Source organism: Tympanuchus pallidicinctus, unplaced genomic scaffold (genome assembly GCF_026119805.1).
Source record: "Tympanuchus pallidicinctus isolate F22 unplaced genomic scaffold, pur_lepc_1.0 scaffold5, whole genome shotgun sequence".
NCBI lineage: Eukaryota > Metazoa > Chordata > Aves > Galliformes > Phasianidae > Tympanuchus > Tympanuchus pallidicinctus.
Genome location: NW_026294769.1, coordinates 32,097,637 through 32,113,415, shown reverse-complemented (window position 1 = coordinate 32,113,415; position 15,779 = coordinate 32,097,637). Strand labels below are relative to the sequence as shown.

The 15,779-nt window shown below is 38.1% G+C and overlaps 1 protein-coding gene across 4 annotated transcripts in view; it reads left to right on the top strand.

The window, feature by feature from the left end:
* The window catches only part of SS18 (SS18 subunit of BAF chromatin remodeling complex), a 42,037-nt gene that overhangs the window by 12,088 nt on the left and 14,170 nt on the right, over positions 1-15,779 (top strand). For all 4 annotated transcript variants that reach the window (XM_052704465.1, XM_052704463.1, XM_052704464.1 and 1 more), the window contains 2 exons: positions 5,809-5,962; positions 9,916-10,137. In XM_052704465.1, the coding sequence (XP_052560425.1) occupies positions 5,809-5,962; positions 9,916-10,137 (376 nt within the window). The remainder of the gene's footprint in view (positions 1-5,808; positions 5,963-9,915; positions 10,138-15,779) is intronic.

Sequence of the window (15,779 nt, the reverse complement as noted above, 5' to 3'; positions counted from 1 at the left end):
ACTCTGCTTCTAATAGAAGAGTCATAACCCAATTAAATGAATCTTAGTGTTTTCAAGTCTTGGAAATATATTCCTTTATGATCTTATTTCCCACTCTGACACCTCACTAAGTATTCTGCTGTGTCATCACCATCTATCAGCAGGGTGCTGTTCTCTGAGGCTGGGACAGGTGCTGTGCTACTAGCAATGTGATATCCCAGAGTACCTCCTGGGATAGGATATTTTGCTTTGCAGAAAATGGTATTTGAGAGCTGAAAACAAAGGTGATCGATTGAATCCCAAGTTAGAGCTCCTATTAGAAAGATTAGAAGACTTTTATGTTGGCACTGCATGTAGCTTGTAATTGTTATTCTGAGAGAATTTCAAGAAAATTGAATTTGTGGTAGTGTCCTTTAAATATCTATTGCTATGTGTATTGATCTTTGCTTCAGCATATGCTGAACTGTATTTCCTGACTTGTACATTTTTATTGCTTTAAGTTTTCTGACTGAGTTAGTATTCCATCATTATGATGCGTAATCAAAACTTTCAACCTACTGCTGGTGGTAAGAAAAATCTGGTATTTTGGCACAGGGCAGGAAAGAAATGATAGATAAAAGTTCCAGATGTACAATTCCACCATGACACATTTTTGTTTGATTTCTTGCATTTGATTTATTTTATTGCTTGAAAGAAAATTGCCAGTAAAAAGCAGTTTGATTGTTGTTACGAGTTTTTGCTTTCAAATAACTTCTAAGATTTGTTTGCTGAAAACTGTCAGCTGGAATCCAGTGTTTATTTTTCTTGCTTTCTTTTTTAACTTGTAATTGTAGGCCAGTTTCAGTCTTACTCTAGTTTAGCTTTCCACAATTAGGCAACATAGTTTAAACTTTCTGTCATGCTCTGATAAATCATAAATGCTTATGGTGTCTTTGAATTGCAATCTGTTTTTGGGAACGTGACCCAAAAATCAGTGTTTAGCAAGCAAAGGTACATTTAATGCTTATTTTACTTCAAATTTTTTAATTTACTTCTTATTTGTTTAACATTTTCTACTTCATAATTGGAATAAAATTAGGGGAGATTTTAATATTCATCCTTTTCTGTCTCTTATTCAGAAGAATGAAGAAAGTAGCCTTTCCTCTGGTTCTTTCAACCTAACGACATTTGAATGTGATCTTATCCGAATGACTGAATGTGCAGGGTTCAAGTTGAGTCACTTTGCTTTCACAGTTTTGGGTTTTTTTTCTTCCTTATTTTCGTTTTTATTCAAGTATTTAGCTTTTGAATGTTGTGGTAATTTTGTACTTCAGAAGGTCTTTATCATGGTTACTGTATATTACCAGGAACTGTCAATTTAAAAAAGAAAAAGAAGGCTAAGTGACCTAGGTTTACTTCCTTTTAATTAAAGATGATTTAAAAGAAGTGTTTTACCTCTGAAAGCTTGGAATAACTGTGATAGAAACAGGGAAATTGCCATTTTAAAACAATTTTTTTCTTCTTTTTCTTCCGTCTGCGGCAAGCAGAAAGATGCTGTAGAGGAATTTCACAGGGGAATAATTATATCTGCTGGAGACACTTCTTTTTAATTGCTATCAGGTAGTTGATTGGTTTATGACCCTGACATGAAAGCTTACAGCACCCTTTAAAAATATTATATATAACGTAACTGTCTCTATCACATACATGTATGTGTAATTATCTCCAAATCCTATTTAAACCTTGTTCTGATGTCTTGTGTTGATGAATTCCTCAGGTTTTTGTGATTTATACGGTGTCTCATATGTTTAATGTTATTCCTCAATTTATTGACTGTTCTCCTGGGGTTTTCTTTGTTGTTAAAACATAAATTGGATGATCTACTTTTTCTGTAGATCATACATTAAATTGTATTTCTGACATATCCTCTTATGTTCATTTCCTTTCTCTGTAAAAATAAAAATCTGTCATTTTTGATTTGTTTCAGGTAAAAGAAATTCAAAGTCTTTAATCACTGATTGCCTGTCTTTGGAGTCCTTTTGCTTTTATAGTATCTCTTTGTGATTGCTTTCCCTGAACCAAACATGTATTATTATCACAAATGCCACGGCATTTTATTTCTTATGTTTTATACCTGACTTTTGTTAAATCGAGCATTGAAGATGATCAGAAAGTAGATCTATGTATTTTGAGTGGTTTTAATGGAATTTTTCTATTTTTGTCCCACAAAGCTCTCCAGGTAGTTGTCATTTTTTTTCCCAGATCAGTTGCAGTGTTAGTTCTTGCAGAAGAAAGAGTGGTTCTAAACTCGGTGTAATCGTCTTACTTTTTTCCATTTGAATTTCACCCAGCACTGTTCTACTTATTTTTTCTTTCATAATATTGAACAGTTAATATTGTAACACCTTCAGATGTTGGCACTTAATATTAAATATTTTCAAGAGATGTCTGTATGTTCCTTTATTCTTTGACCTTTGTGTATTTTCTTTTTTCTTCTCATTGAGTAGTTTCTGATCGATTACAGCATATATCCACATACAATATTTAGCCTAAAGGCTTTGTCAAAAAACTCGTATTTAGAAGTTTTTGTTGCATATACAACTAAGCGTTTTTTATTTATATTTTTGAAGAATTTGAATGAAGTAAAGTGACATAACTTCCCTGTCTTGATGGTTTACTGGCTCATCTCTTTCATTCTTGGAGTTTTATCATTCTCTGTTTGGTTTTGTCAATATGCTTGTAGCTTGGAGAGCAGGGTTCACAAATCTGGGGGATTTGTGGCTCCTAGGATCAGTCCTACTAGTTTTTATGGCAAGAGTATAGTGTTCACTACTTTCTGGTTATTTCATGTAATAGTTTATATTATTTTAATATAATATTATTTATTATATAAATAATAGTTTACATTATGTTCAGGAATCTCAGGTGGATTCACACAGGTCTTTGGGCTGTTGGCATACACAGATGCTGCTCTAGATAAATTATGAGGGCCGCACTGAAATTAATTCCTCCTATTTAAATATGTTCGCCAGTAGCATCAGAGGCAGATATTGGTGATATTGTTGTTTGGTAGGGATTGAACCTTTCCACCAGTATTCTGTTACATTTTGTTACTGTGTCACAGACAGCAGCAGGGGGGTGATCTGACAGAATGGTGTCTGACGCTGAAGCGAGTATGAAACAAAAAAAGTGTGTCCTTGGGTTCCCTCATACAGAAAAAATGGCATATTTGATATTTGTTGATGCTTGCTGAATATTTATGGAGACCAAACAGTGGATGTGAGCACAGTGAGGAGTGGGTGGTATGTTTCAGCAGTGGTGACAGCCACATGCAGCAAGACAAGGCATTATTGCAAATGGCTGTGCAGAGCTGTGACACCATGAAATGAAGGGTGCCTTGATCAATTAATCTACATAAATTGTTGAATTATGACCAGGAAACTGTGCATGGAGCTAAATGTCCACTTCAGCTTGTTGGAAACAACAGCGGCAACCTTGGAATACTAGAAAGTTTGTGCCAGGTGGTCCCAAGAATGTTCACACAGGAACAGAAAGAACACCATATGCAAGTTTGTGAGAACCTGTTGAGCCAATGCAAGGCTGAAGATCACTGTTTGTGGATCACATCACATTACCGTGAGATGAGATGTAGTGTCACCACTGTGAGCTGGAGTCAAAACAGCAGGCCATGGAGTGATGAGATGTGAATTCCCCACTGAAGAAAATGTTGAAGACGCAGCCATAAGTCTGTAAAGTGATGTTCTCTGTCTTCTGGGGTAGGAAAGGAGCAATCTTTCTATATTTCCTGGAACCCGAGCAAACCGTCAACTCTGACCAACCTGAGCTGAAGGCTCATACTTACGGAGTCAGGCCACAGAAGAAGACAGACTTTCTCTTGCAAAACAATAAAACCAGGGCCTATGGGCAACGTTTTCCTATCAACAACACCATCATACACCAACAACACCAACTATGAAACAGTGGGTCACCTCCACTGGTGTAGATTTTTACGTGCAAGGCATGCGGGCTCCTGTTCATCACTGGCAAAAATGGAGGACTATTAGTGATGACTGTCGAAAAACAGTGTTTCGTAGCTGAGGATTTGCTCTGTCAAGAATGTTATTGTGCTGTTTGTAGTTATTGTAGTTTCCATGGAAGTAAATAGGAGGCATTACTTTCAGAGCAACCTATGTACTTATTTACATTTTTCTTCATCTTCTTCCTTCCTCCTCCTCAGAAAAGCCTTTCTTTGATTTCCTGAGGTATTTTTAAAAATATTGCAGGGAAAATAATACTTGCTTGAGGTATTTGAAGAAATGTTGAGGGAATAAATTAGCGCTGTTCCCTCCTTTCCTGTCTCCAGGAAGTGACTACATGTCTCTGTAATGCATGTGTATTAGAGCCATACAAAATCTCACGTTGGAAGGGACCTACAAGGATCATTGAGCCATCCCCTGACTCCACACAGGACCACCCAAAATTCAGATCATATTTCTGAAGGTGCTGTCCAAATGCTCCTTGACTTCCAGCAGCTTAGGGCCGTGCCCACCATCCTCCAGGTGCAGAACCTTTTCCTAACCCCCAACCTGACCCTTCCCTGATGCAGCTCCTTGCTATTCCCTCAGTCCTCTTGCTGTCAGCAGAGAGATCTGAATCCTCCTACTTAGTGCTCTTACTGCAGATTTGCCATTTCCAAATCAAAAAAACAGGTCCTGCTTTACACTCAGGTGTAAAGAGTTGCTCTTTTTAACATAATATGCTTTGTCATTATGAACATCCTTATGCGTAGGTTTAGTGATAAGTGGGGCTGTACTAAGTAAGGATTTATTTTCTCTTTCTGGTTCTTTCTTTGAAGTGAATTGGGGGAAAATCCTCCCATCATTGTCTTACGGGAAGGAGTTTTGCATAAACTTCAGACAGGGTGCTCAAAAGCCAGGGGCCAGTGTTTTCACTGACTCGGATAATTTTTGTTCCCCTGGAAGCATTTGGCTAAGGTGCATGAGGAGAATAGTGCAGTCTCACAGGAGATTTTAATAGGAAAACGAAACTGTCTACTGGCAGTTTCTGTGCCTCCTTACACTGCCGAGTGTAGAACCTAATAGTAAATTCCCCCTTGTATTTGTTGTTTTTCTTGCTCTCCCTCTTTGAACTCTCAAGGTTATTCAGTTATTTTCCTCACAATTTCATTAGGAAATTTGCCAAAAACATCCTTTCTAGGCAGCTGTCTCTGGACCTTTGGAGGCCAGCACTAATGTGCTTCCAGTCTGTAGGGGGTGTTTGGCACAAAATTATGAACTAGGCCTTCAGTGCTTCAGGGGAGAGAGGAGAAGAGATCTCAAGCATTTTACCACACCCAGGTGCAAATTTCTGCTCGTCTATGAGCATTCAGAGGCTTTCATCTCTGGTTGTACCTGCTTTGTCCTGGTGCAAGGTCTGTTAACAGCAACAAATTGTTGATAGGAGGGAATTGTAATGGGAGAATTATTTTTCTGTTGAGCAAACGCTGCTTCGAGGGAAAGCTTTGTGTGGGAAGGACTAATTCTAGCAGTCTTAGGCTGTTCAGATATAATTTTTTAATGAGGCATTGATTTGGTTTTTATTTATTTTAAAGCAATGCTCGAAGGTACCGTGGTGCTGCCCGCTTGCAATAGTTCATGTAAAATGGATGGCTATGCTAAAGGTTTTGCCCAAATTAATACTGAATTAAACGTACTGGAAAAAGCAAGGAACGCTTTTCAGTGCTTTTTCATACGCCGCTTAGCGATATAGGCAACTACCGTGCCATATGTACATAGAATGTATTTGTCAGCCTAACTGCTTCTCTTGTTTGACTAAACTGTCTCCTTCCAGCCACCCACACAGAATATGCCTATGGGTCCAGGAGGGATGAGTCAGAGCGGCCCCCCTCCACCCCCGCGCTCGCACAACATGTCTTCAGATGGACTGGTAGGTGGGGGCCCTCCTGCGCCACACATGCAGAACCAGATGAACGGCCAGATGCCTGGTAAGTTTTTCTCCTCTAAGACATTAACACCAGCGTTGCTTAGCAACTGGAACGACATGGGGGCTCAGGGGATACTAGATTGTTGATGACAAAACTGCTTTGAATGCCCCCGAGTACGAGCTCTCTTAGAGTTTGTTAGCTACAGAGCTACGTGACCTGTATTCAGTGTTTATCAGGCTGCCCTTGGGCTTTGATGTAGCTGACACACAGCATTCCTCTGATGAACAGAACTGGCTAAATTTAGTCTGTTTGAAACCATGCAGTACAGCTGGCTTTAGAAGGCTTACCGGGGAAAGGTATTGGCCTGTGGCTGAGTGAATGCAAATCCTTCCATAAAAAGATAATGTGAAATCATCACAACTAAATAATTAGATAATAATAAAATAGATTCTTTTTACCCACGTTCAAAACTCACTCCGTAAATACAAGGGAAAAAAATAATTAGTTCACTTTCGTACAGAAAGTCACCAGTTGCCACTAATCCTCTGTGTTCTTTATTATTGAAGACATGTTGAACGGTAAGGGATTTGTAAAGAAACAGCCTCCAGATTATTGTTCTAGGTGTAAATTTTAAGTCTTTTTTATGCCATCCTGTTTTGTAATAAAAAGTGCTTGAGAAGTCAAAAACAAAGCAGTGAAACAAGATGATAAAATTCCACATTATGTCTGCCAGTACTGGCTTTGGGCTAACTATTCCCTTCAGCAGTCAGATCAGAAAGGAGGGAGTCCTGGAAAAAGCATGCTTCTTTATAGAGAATATAGAGAGAGGCTGTTTTCCAGAATTTCCACTCATAAAGCCATACTGCCTCTTCGGTGAGAGTTGGCTTTCAACTTAAAATTACATTCCCCGGATTGCTTTTGTTCAGGACCCCTTTTATTTTTTTGCACAGAGGAACTTTTCATACGAAAGCTCTTCAGGGTATTGATTCTTCCAGGAAAGGAAAGTGCTGTCAAAGGATCTTTGTATATTCACCTCTCACTGGTCACAAGGATAAGGTCCATGACAGTCAACACAGCTTATAACTATGCAAAACTTTAGCTAAAAATATAAAGATAGCTATGGTTTCTAATTTATGTTCAAATCTTGATAAAATGGATCCTGATAGTGGCAGCTTTTGTAAAAAGAGTAGCTAAATAGCATCAAAAGATCTTGTGAAAGAAGTGAATAATAGAAGATCTAGAGGTGAAGTCAGTTGCATTGTATGTGTTGGTCATTGTTTGTGCTTGGAAGTAGAAAGAACAATATATGCTAGCTCCTTAAATAGGGCAGAGATATTATGGTTGAGGAGTCTTCTATCCATCTAAGAACCATCAGCTCCCATGGAGAATAGCATTGCTTCTCACAAATCAGTCTCTTTGACCCTCTAGTGTAATCATATTATTGTTATTATAATGATCTTTTCCAAGGAGAAGGATTACTAAGTCACAATGTGAGCATAATGACTTCACTGCAGAGCCACAGGGGAAGAAAGTCACTCCTTAAACACACATATTTTGTAATTAGATAGAATAAGAAAAGAGTGCTTATGAAGATATGTGAAAGGTAAATAGATTTGTTTGGGTATTCACCTAGACAAATGCTTAAAAACAGTTTCCAACTAAGCTTTAATTTAGCCTTTCTTCCCAACATATACCTTTTTTGAATGTCTTTTCTTTCCCATCTGTGTTTAAGGTTGTCTCTGAGGATGTGAAGATAAACAGCTTAGGATGAGGGCATCTCGAATATTGGGAAAGCATGCTAAAATTGCTTCATAGTTACACTCTGGAGAAGGGGAAGGAGAATCATCTCATTAAGTGGATATCTGAATGTTGTTTTTCCTTTAGTGTTTACTAGTTTGTCTGTTTGCAAGTCTTCCTGTATTTTGTAGACACATATTTGCAATTATTTATTCGATGTATACATTTGCTTTCTCTTTATAGGGCACTTAGTGTAAGATTGCATAAGATGCTTTATGATAGAAGTCAGATACAAAATTTTAAATAACTGAAGAGATTATCTGTCCTGAAGGAGTTCAGTGCAAGACATGAGAATCCAGGGTCAAAAATCACAAGTTGCCTGGAAGAAATAAATTTTAGGCTTTTAAAATTGCTAGCTAAGGATTTCTGGTAGGCCTCATCCAAGTAGGTGCTTCCAGAGGACTAAGTATGAGTGGAAGGACTGATGGGATGATTAAAAGAGCTCTCTAGTAACAGTGCATGAACTGCTGAAAAGTTCTGCCACAGACCTCTCCCATTACCTGAAGGGCAAAGGGTGATTTTTCTTACATTTGTGTTCTGGCTAATAAAGAGCCTGAAGTACTGTTGAGACCCTTAATTGCTTCCCTTGACAGATAAGTGTCTGTATCCTCTTACTGGTGAAGACAGTCAAGACAAGCCTTTTTCAGCCTGTAGTGGAATTCGATGCATCTGTACCTGTGACAGATGATAGGTTTTATCTGGAAAAAAAGAAACCAAAACAACCTTGTGTGAAGAATTCTGTTCATTGAATTTATGATGCAGACTAAGGGTAGGGCATGGATTTGGAAGGAGGTGATAAAAATGTTCTTGCTGATGTCAAATTTTCTCCCTGATTTCTTCAGTTTGTTTGATAAGTAAAAAGTTGAAAGATAAGACGAGCTGTAAGGTTCTGTGACCTTTACCTTGACAGTGTAGGTATCTTTCCTGAATAATACTTGCTTGTATGTCTCCAGCAAGTTCTTCCAAATTCTTCTTTGCTTCCTACAAATGTAGTCTCAAATGCACTTACAGCTTAGTCTCAGGACTAAGATGCTATCTATTAGCATTTGAGAGTTAACTTCAGTATCAGTTAGGTAAGATACTTATTCCACTAACTTTAGTTTTAACACGGGATCTAATTAGTAAAGTATTTAAAGCAGTTACTTTAATGACAGATAGGCACTTCTTGTCTCATTCATTCATATTCCTCTTTTCATGTTCTTCATATTTCATTGAGAAAAAATAACTGTTGTGTCCTTATATGCAGGAGAACCTACTGAAGTGTATTGGCAGTGATTTCTCAAATACGTTCTTCTTTATCATTTGCAAGGTTTTTTCCATACTATTATCTTAGCTTTACCTCTGTCCTTTTCCTCTAGCTCCACATTAACAAAATTCTGGTTTTGATCCCAGAAAATACACATGCTGATACTGCCTCTGCCCACTGCTTCTTGAGTGCTTTTTTCTGTTTTGATGCTGCCCTAGACATTAAGTGTAAAATAATTTCCCTAAGGGGCTGGTTTATGTGCTCAACAACTTCTCTCTTTCTGTCTTCCCTGTTCCACTTCCTGTATTACTGTTTTTCAAAAACATATTCTACTGTGTACTTGGTGAGCTCTCTAGTATCTGCTGTAGACAATTTCTTCCTTTAAGAAGAAATTTAAAAAACAAAAGCAAAACCATTTCCATGCCCTTACTTTCTGACACTAATCCTGCGTCTTCCTTTCCTTAGGAAATTATAACAGAGGAAGAAGTCTTCTTGCAGTCCTGTCATAGTTGCTTGTTACCACAGTCTGGAGCTTTTTTTCACCTTAGCTTTACTTCAGCGCGATGATCACATGGTTTGCCATGATCTCCTCCCTCTCTGTTGTCTGTGTAACACAGTTAGACAGTATTGATGGACAGTATTGCTGACTGTTGTTCTTTGTCATGGTTATCATTTCATTTACTGACTTTCCTGCGTTTGTGGTGGATCTGTCTTTGTACAATTCAGCAATCTCTGCTTATCTTGTTTTGCAGGAGCAGTAAACCTTTATTACTCTTTTCACTTTCCTTGATAAAATAAGCTTGCTTGTTTATTTCAGCAAGGTGTCTTGAAAGTGCAAGAGGATAAACATTCTTAAACGTGTTGTATTTAATGGCTTTATTTTAATTTTGTAATTTGGTGTGACTGCATTTGTCTGTTGTATAGTGCTTAATACAGAACCCTTTTTCTCCCCCTGCTTTTCTTTTTGAAGGACCTAACCATATGCCTATGCAAGGACCTGGACCTAACCAACTCAATATGACAAACAGTTCCATGAACATGCCTTCAAGTAGCCACGGGTCGATGGGCGGCTATAATCACTCAGTGCCATCCTCACAGAGTATGCCAGTGCAGAATCAGATGACCATGAGCCAGGGACAGCCGATGGGCAACTATGGGCCCAGACCAAACATGAACATGCAACCAAACCAAGGTAAATGAGGTGCTTGTTTGCTTCTACCAAAAAGTACCTTCTCACTCAGACTTTTCTTAACAGAACTTCTCTTGTAGATTTCCTTCCCTAAATGCATGTCCCATCTTTTAGGACTCTACATTTCTATTCTCCAATGTGCCGATGAATTTTTATATTTGCAGACACTGTTTTCTGGTGTTTTGTGAGATGGGCTTAAATCTGTTTTCACAGCTTGTAAATTTGAACTACGGTTTAACTTTCCCAGACTTTACACTTCTAACTGTTGTTATTGTTTGAGTTGATAAAAATATATCTGTGCTCTTCAGTCTCTTGGGCAAAGTGAAAAATTCAAGTCTTCACATTTTTGTACCTAATTAATCTTTGTTCTTTCCTGCATGCTGTTTTGGCTCAGAGTATCTGTTAGTTGTAAGAAATAAAATTCAGTAGAGTGTAGAGGATTGTTCCTGGTTCTGTTTTCAGAAGATGTCCTTGTGTATATAGTAAAATTCAAAACTAATTTTGTATCTAGGATATTTACATAGCAGAAACTGTTGACGGTATGCTCCTTGGTGAAGTGCAAAGACATCACCGAACTAAAATATTGTATTAGAGTCACAGCAGACCAAATTATTAAAATCTATATATACTGCTTATTTATATGAATGTCTTCAAGTCAGCAAAAAAGAGGTATTTTCTGCTTAGCTGTTCATTTGTTTCTACACTGAATCTAGACATACAACCCAATAGAAGACATCTTGCAGAAGCAAGACTTCTGCTTACAGCAAGTTGGGTTTGGGTTTTGTGTGTTGTTTTCCCTTTTTAATCTGTATGAGTTTACACAGACTTATTAGCTGAAGTCTATGATTTGGGTTTTTTTGTCTCCTGATGCTGTAGAACATTTTTTCCTATTTTTAGGATTCTCTTTCTAGTCATTTGGAGGAAAAAAAAATACTCCAGTGATACAGGTTCTTCTCACAATATGGTTTTATTGGAGATATAGGCTCCACTTTCTTACATAGATGCCATTTCTTTCTGAGGTGTACAAATAGAGCAATTTGCACTGATCTGTTTGGTCATTACGTCACTGAGAGGTTCAAAACAGAGGAAAGATGAAGATGATATGAAACCAAAAATGAGTCAAGCTAAACCAGCTATTTCTGCAGCTTTCTTACCAGTAGTGAAAGTGGGAAGTCTGATAAATCTTCTGTTGCCCACATTCTTACTGGCATTTTTCTTAAATTTTAACAGTAAACCAAAAAAAGGTAGGTACATAGCAGAGGAAACCATTATGAGTGTGAATATTTTTTATTCTCAACTCTCAAGTTACCTGTGTATTCTATGCAATACACAATGGAGTCGTTTTGTAACCATTGTAGGATGCTTTATAAAAGCCCTGCATATTCTGTTGAAATTTCTTAGTTGCAGAGCGTTAGCAATAAATATGCAGCTGTTTTTGTGAAGGAGCCATCAACTAAGTTGCTCCACAGAAAAAAAACTTACTTTGTGTGACTGTCTTACAGTTTAGGACTAGTGATTATTCCTTCTCAAAACTGTGCTCTTTACTCTTCCTCGTAATATTCCTCTGTTGTATTTTCAGTACTCTATCAAACATGGAAGTTGCTCATTAGAAGTTAAGCAGAAAAATACTTAAAAGATTTCTGTTCTGAACGAATAATAACACTGAAGTGGCTTTTGGGAATAAAGCAGCGTCTAACCAAATTATAGGTTCAAGAAGAAGAGCAAAACATCTTGTTAGAACATGAGCTGATATTATTGCCTGCGCATAAAGTCACAAGAGGTCCTTCTGTCTGTTTAGGCTCATGGTTTTACATCTTAGTTAAGGCTGTAATTTTTGTGGAAGCTCAACAGAAATGGAGAGTCATTTAGGAGAGTGGGGTGAAAAACTCATTCTTTAAAATATTAATGTTAAACAAAAAACATTAATAAGTAGAGCATTTATTGTGTAAACCATGAAATGGTTTGTGTTGGAAGAGACCTTTAATGATCAGCTTGTCCAGCCCCCTTGCTTTGGGGCAAGGCTTTGAAACTGGTTCATTAGTAATGGAGGATAATTTAACAGGAAGTTTGTTTTGCTGTTTCAATGAAAATACTGTTCTAAATCAGTCAAATTTCAAATAACAGCGAGAAAATACTCTTCTGTCTGAAGTTGTGGATGCTTGTAATGTACTGGTTGTTAAGTTTTTTGATACAGGAATATTCCTAGACAAGTTTACTTAACCCTTTTCTCTATCTTCTTCTCTTAATTGTCGTATTTGTTCTGAGATTTTGTGGCAAATTAGTGGAAGCATTTTTGTATTTTCCCTCTCTTATGGCTCCTAGACAGGAGGAAAAAAATGGCAGGCAAGTCTGTTATGAGTGGTGAGATAGTAATAAAAAAAGTAGGTGGCCAAGGTCCAGTCTGGCTAAGCACAGGGACTCAGCCAAATGCAGTCACTGCAGGCTTCTGATTTAAGTGAATGAGCAGTTAGGAAATGCATTGGGATGCGATTAAAGCAAAAGGTACATTCTGCTCACAAAGAATCAAAAGTGCTTCTGGTAGGTTCTTGGTGATACCAGGCACAGTATCTGCAGGTAGGCAGCAGTCATGTATTGTTTTATGTGTGTTATAGCACGTGCATGTCAGTATGCAGAAAGAAGAGTTAAACTCACGCAACTAGTGAAGGATCTCTCTAGTGCACAACTCCTTCTTAGGAAGTATCCCAGGTACAAGAGCTGCTTTCCCTTCAGTGGCTGGCTCTTATATGAGTGCAGCCTGGCTCCACTCTGGGTCCATCCCTTCTGGTCACATGCGGAGCACAGGTGCCAGCAGTGTGCTCCCTGTGCCTGGGTGCTCAATCACCAGTTAAAGCTGCAACCTAACAGTTCCCCTGCAAGTTAGTAAGTGGATTGAGACTTCCTGATTTCTTCATTAGGACTGCATGCTGCCATTCAGAAGCAGAAATGAGGCAAAATTTTCTGAACTTTGGTATTGCTGCTAAGAAGCATTTGTGAACTCATAATCACATTTTGCTTCTTTTCTGTTGAAAATAAGACATTCTACTGGTTCTGTCAGTTAACAACAACGCTAACTCAATATAATGCTAAATATTCCAGAAGATAAAATCTTAGCATGTCAAGTTGGCTATTAGAAATTAGTAGATATTTTTGACCATAGTTTTTCCCTGTATGGATTCCTGATCTGTTAAGGACTGAGTTGAATGGTGAGATTATAACAGCATCTGATTTCACTGGAGTGTCGTGAAAGTATTTTCATTATGAAGATTTAGGCATTTTAGTTATTAATACTATAAGAAAGCCCATGAGTAAATTTGTAACTCTGTCTTCAGAGTTTGAATTGGCATGGCATCTCACGCTGAGCAATTAGGAGGAAAGAAAGTATTGAATAGCTTTTCAGTGAATAATATCTGTTACTGAATGAGGACAGGACTTGTAGAAAAAAAGCCTGCTATCATATAATAGAAGATGCATGAAAAGATTTGATCTAACTTTTCAGTGTTCTTAACATAATGTTTTTTGTGTAGCTATTAGCAAAACATCTTACTGCATGTACACATTTTGAGAAATACACGGTTAGTAGGAAAAAGCATAAAGAAGTGCTAATTAAGGAATTGAATACTTAGTACAGAAGCCATTGTGGGATTTTCTTTTGGTCTACTCTATTGATTTTCACTAGCTTTATAAAATGTTAGCCATAGAAATGTGTTAAATGAGAAAAAGTTTCACATATGTGGTCAGTCTACTTACAATAGAGTTTTAGTCATTTTGCACTTAAGAAGCAGAATATTCTGTGGGTGACTTATTCAGAAAGCTGCTGTAGCAGCCTGGGACATCCACATTAAATATTGGCTACCCTTTCAGAAAGGACAAGAAGCAACAAGAGCTGATTGACTAGGGGGAAGCTTCTTTTTTGTAAATGCATTTTTGCTTCTGTATGGGAAGCTACTTATGTTGAATGCAATTCTTTAACTCTTGTCAATTTTTGACTTTTCACAAGGGAGGAAGAGGGGTGGCCAGCAGGAACAGGGAGGTGATTATCCCCCTCTACTCTGCTCTTGTGAGGCCCCATCTGAAGTACTGTGTCCAGGTCTGGAGCCCCCAGTACAGGAAAGACAGGGAGCTGTTGGAAGGGGTCCAGAGGAGAACAGCAAAGATTATCAGGGGGCTGGAGCACCTCCCTACAAAGACAGGCTGAGGGAGCTGGGCTTGTTCAGCAGAAAAGAAGGCTGCGGGGTGACCTCATTGCAGCTTTTCAGTACCTAAAGGGAGCCTACAAACAGAAGGGGAATCAACTCTTTGAAAGGGTTGATAATTGCAGGACAAGGGGAAATGGTTTTAAGTTGAGGGAGAGAAGATTTAGGTAGGATGTCAGGGGGAAATTCTTTACAGAGAGAGTGGTGAGGTGCTGGAACAGGCTGCCCAGAGAAGCTGTGGATGCCCTGTCCCTGGAGGTGTTCAAGGCCAGACTGGATGGGGCCTTGGACAGCCTGGTCAAGTACTAAATGTGGAGGTTGTTGGCCCTGCATGTGGCAGGGGGTTGGAGCTTGATGATCCTTGAGGTCCCTTCCAACCCTGGCCATTCTGTGATTCTGTGTGATTCTGTAATATGGAAATTCCTTTTATTTATATTGAAAAGATCTTTCACAGTCATAGATTCATATCTCAAATGCTTTAAGAGTAAGGACCAACGAAGTAATAGTTTGACAATCTCAGAATTGTTGTTTCTTATTGTTGTTTCTCGTATCATCTTGCTATATCCTGTTCCCATGCAAGAAGAACTTGAAGCAAGTGTCAGACTCCTTCAGGTATTATTTAATAAGCATTATACATTGCTTGGGGTGAGGGAGCAAGACTGGTTTCCTTTTAACAGCTGAACCCTACATGAGAATGTTGTGTTGACTCAGTTACTTGCAGAAGACCAGTTGTGTAGTCTGATGCTGAGACATTTTTAATGACAATTTCATTGATGTGACTTTAGGAAAATTCTATGAAGTTTCAGAGCTCTTTGTATTACAAACAAATATGAATGGATCACAGAGACAGCTGACTAGGCTGGTGTGGAATCCTGTATCTCCTTTCATTGACCGTAGAGTGAAAGGAACAGAAGGATGGGAACATCAGTATTATCTGAAATAGAAACATATCCAGGGTATAACAGATCAGGATAAAATCTTTTGTGAGGTTGATGATCTTTTATTAATTTCTTGCTGCCTGTTCATTCCCATGGAAGAAAAGTATGTTTGTTTCAGTACCTGAACTGCTTTACAGTAGCTGTACAGGTGCCATCAAGTAAGCAGGACAATCATAAAGTTTTGGACATGTAAGGTATTCAGGAAAAAGAAAATTGCTTCTAAATTCTGAAGTGCTGGTGTGCTATAGCTGGCTTTGTAGCTTGTCTAGCTGTGGATGACACTGCAGTTCTCCTATCATGAAAAATAAAAGAAGACAAACAAATGTCACAGTTCTATCATGTTTGTTCCTTAAGAGACATGAAAGGCAACAGTGGTAACTAGTGGATTTTTTTTTTTTTTTTTAACATTTTTGTCTTTTTTATTTGCCTTAAATGACATCTGAAATAATGGTTCAGTTTAGGAAAAATTTCGTGGAGAAAGCAAGTGTGGAGAAGTTTCCATTGCCTTTAATTG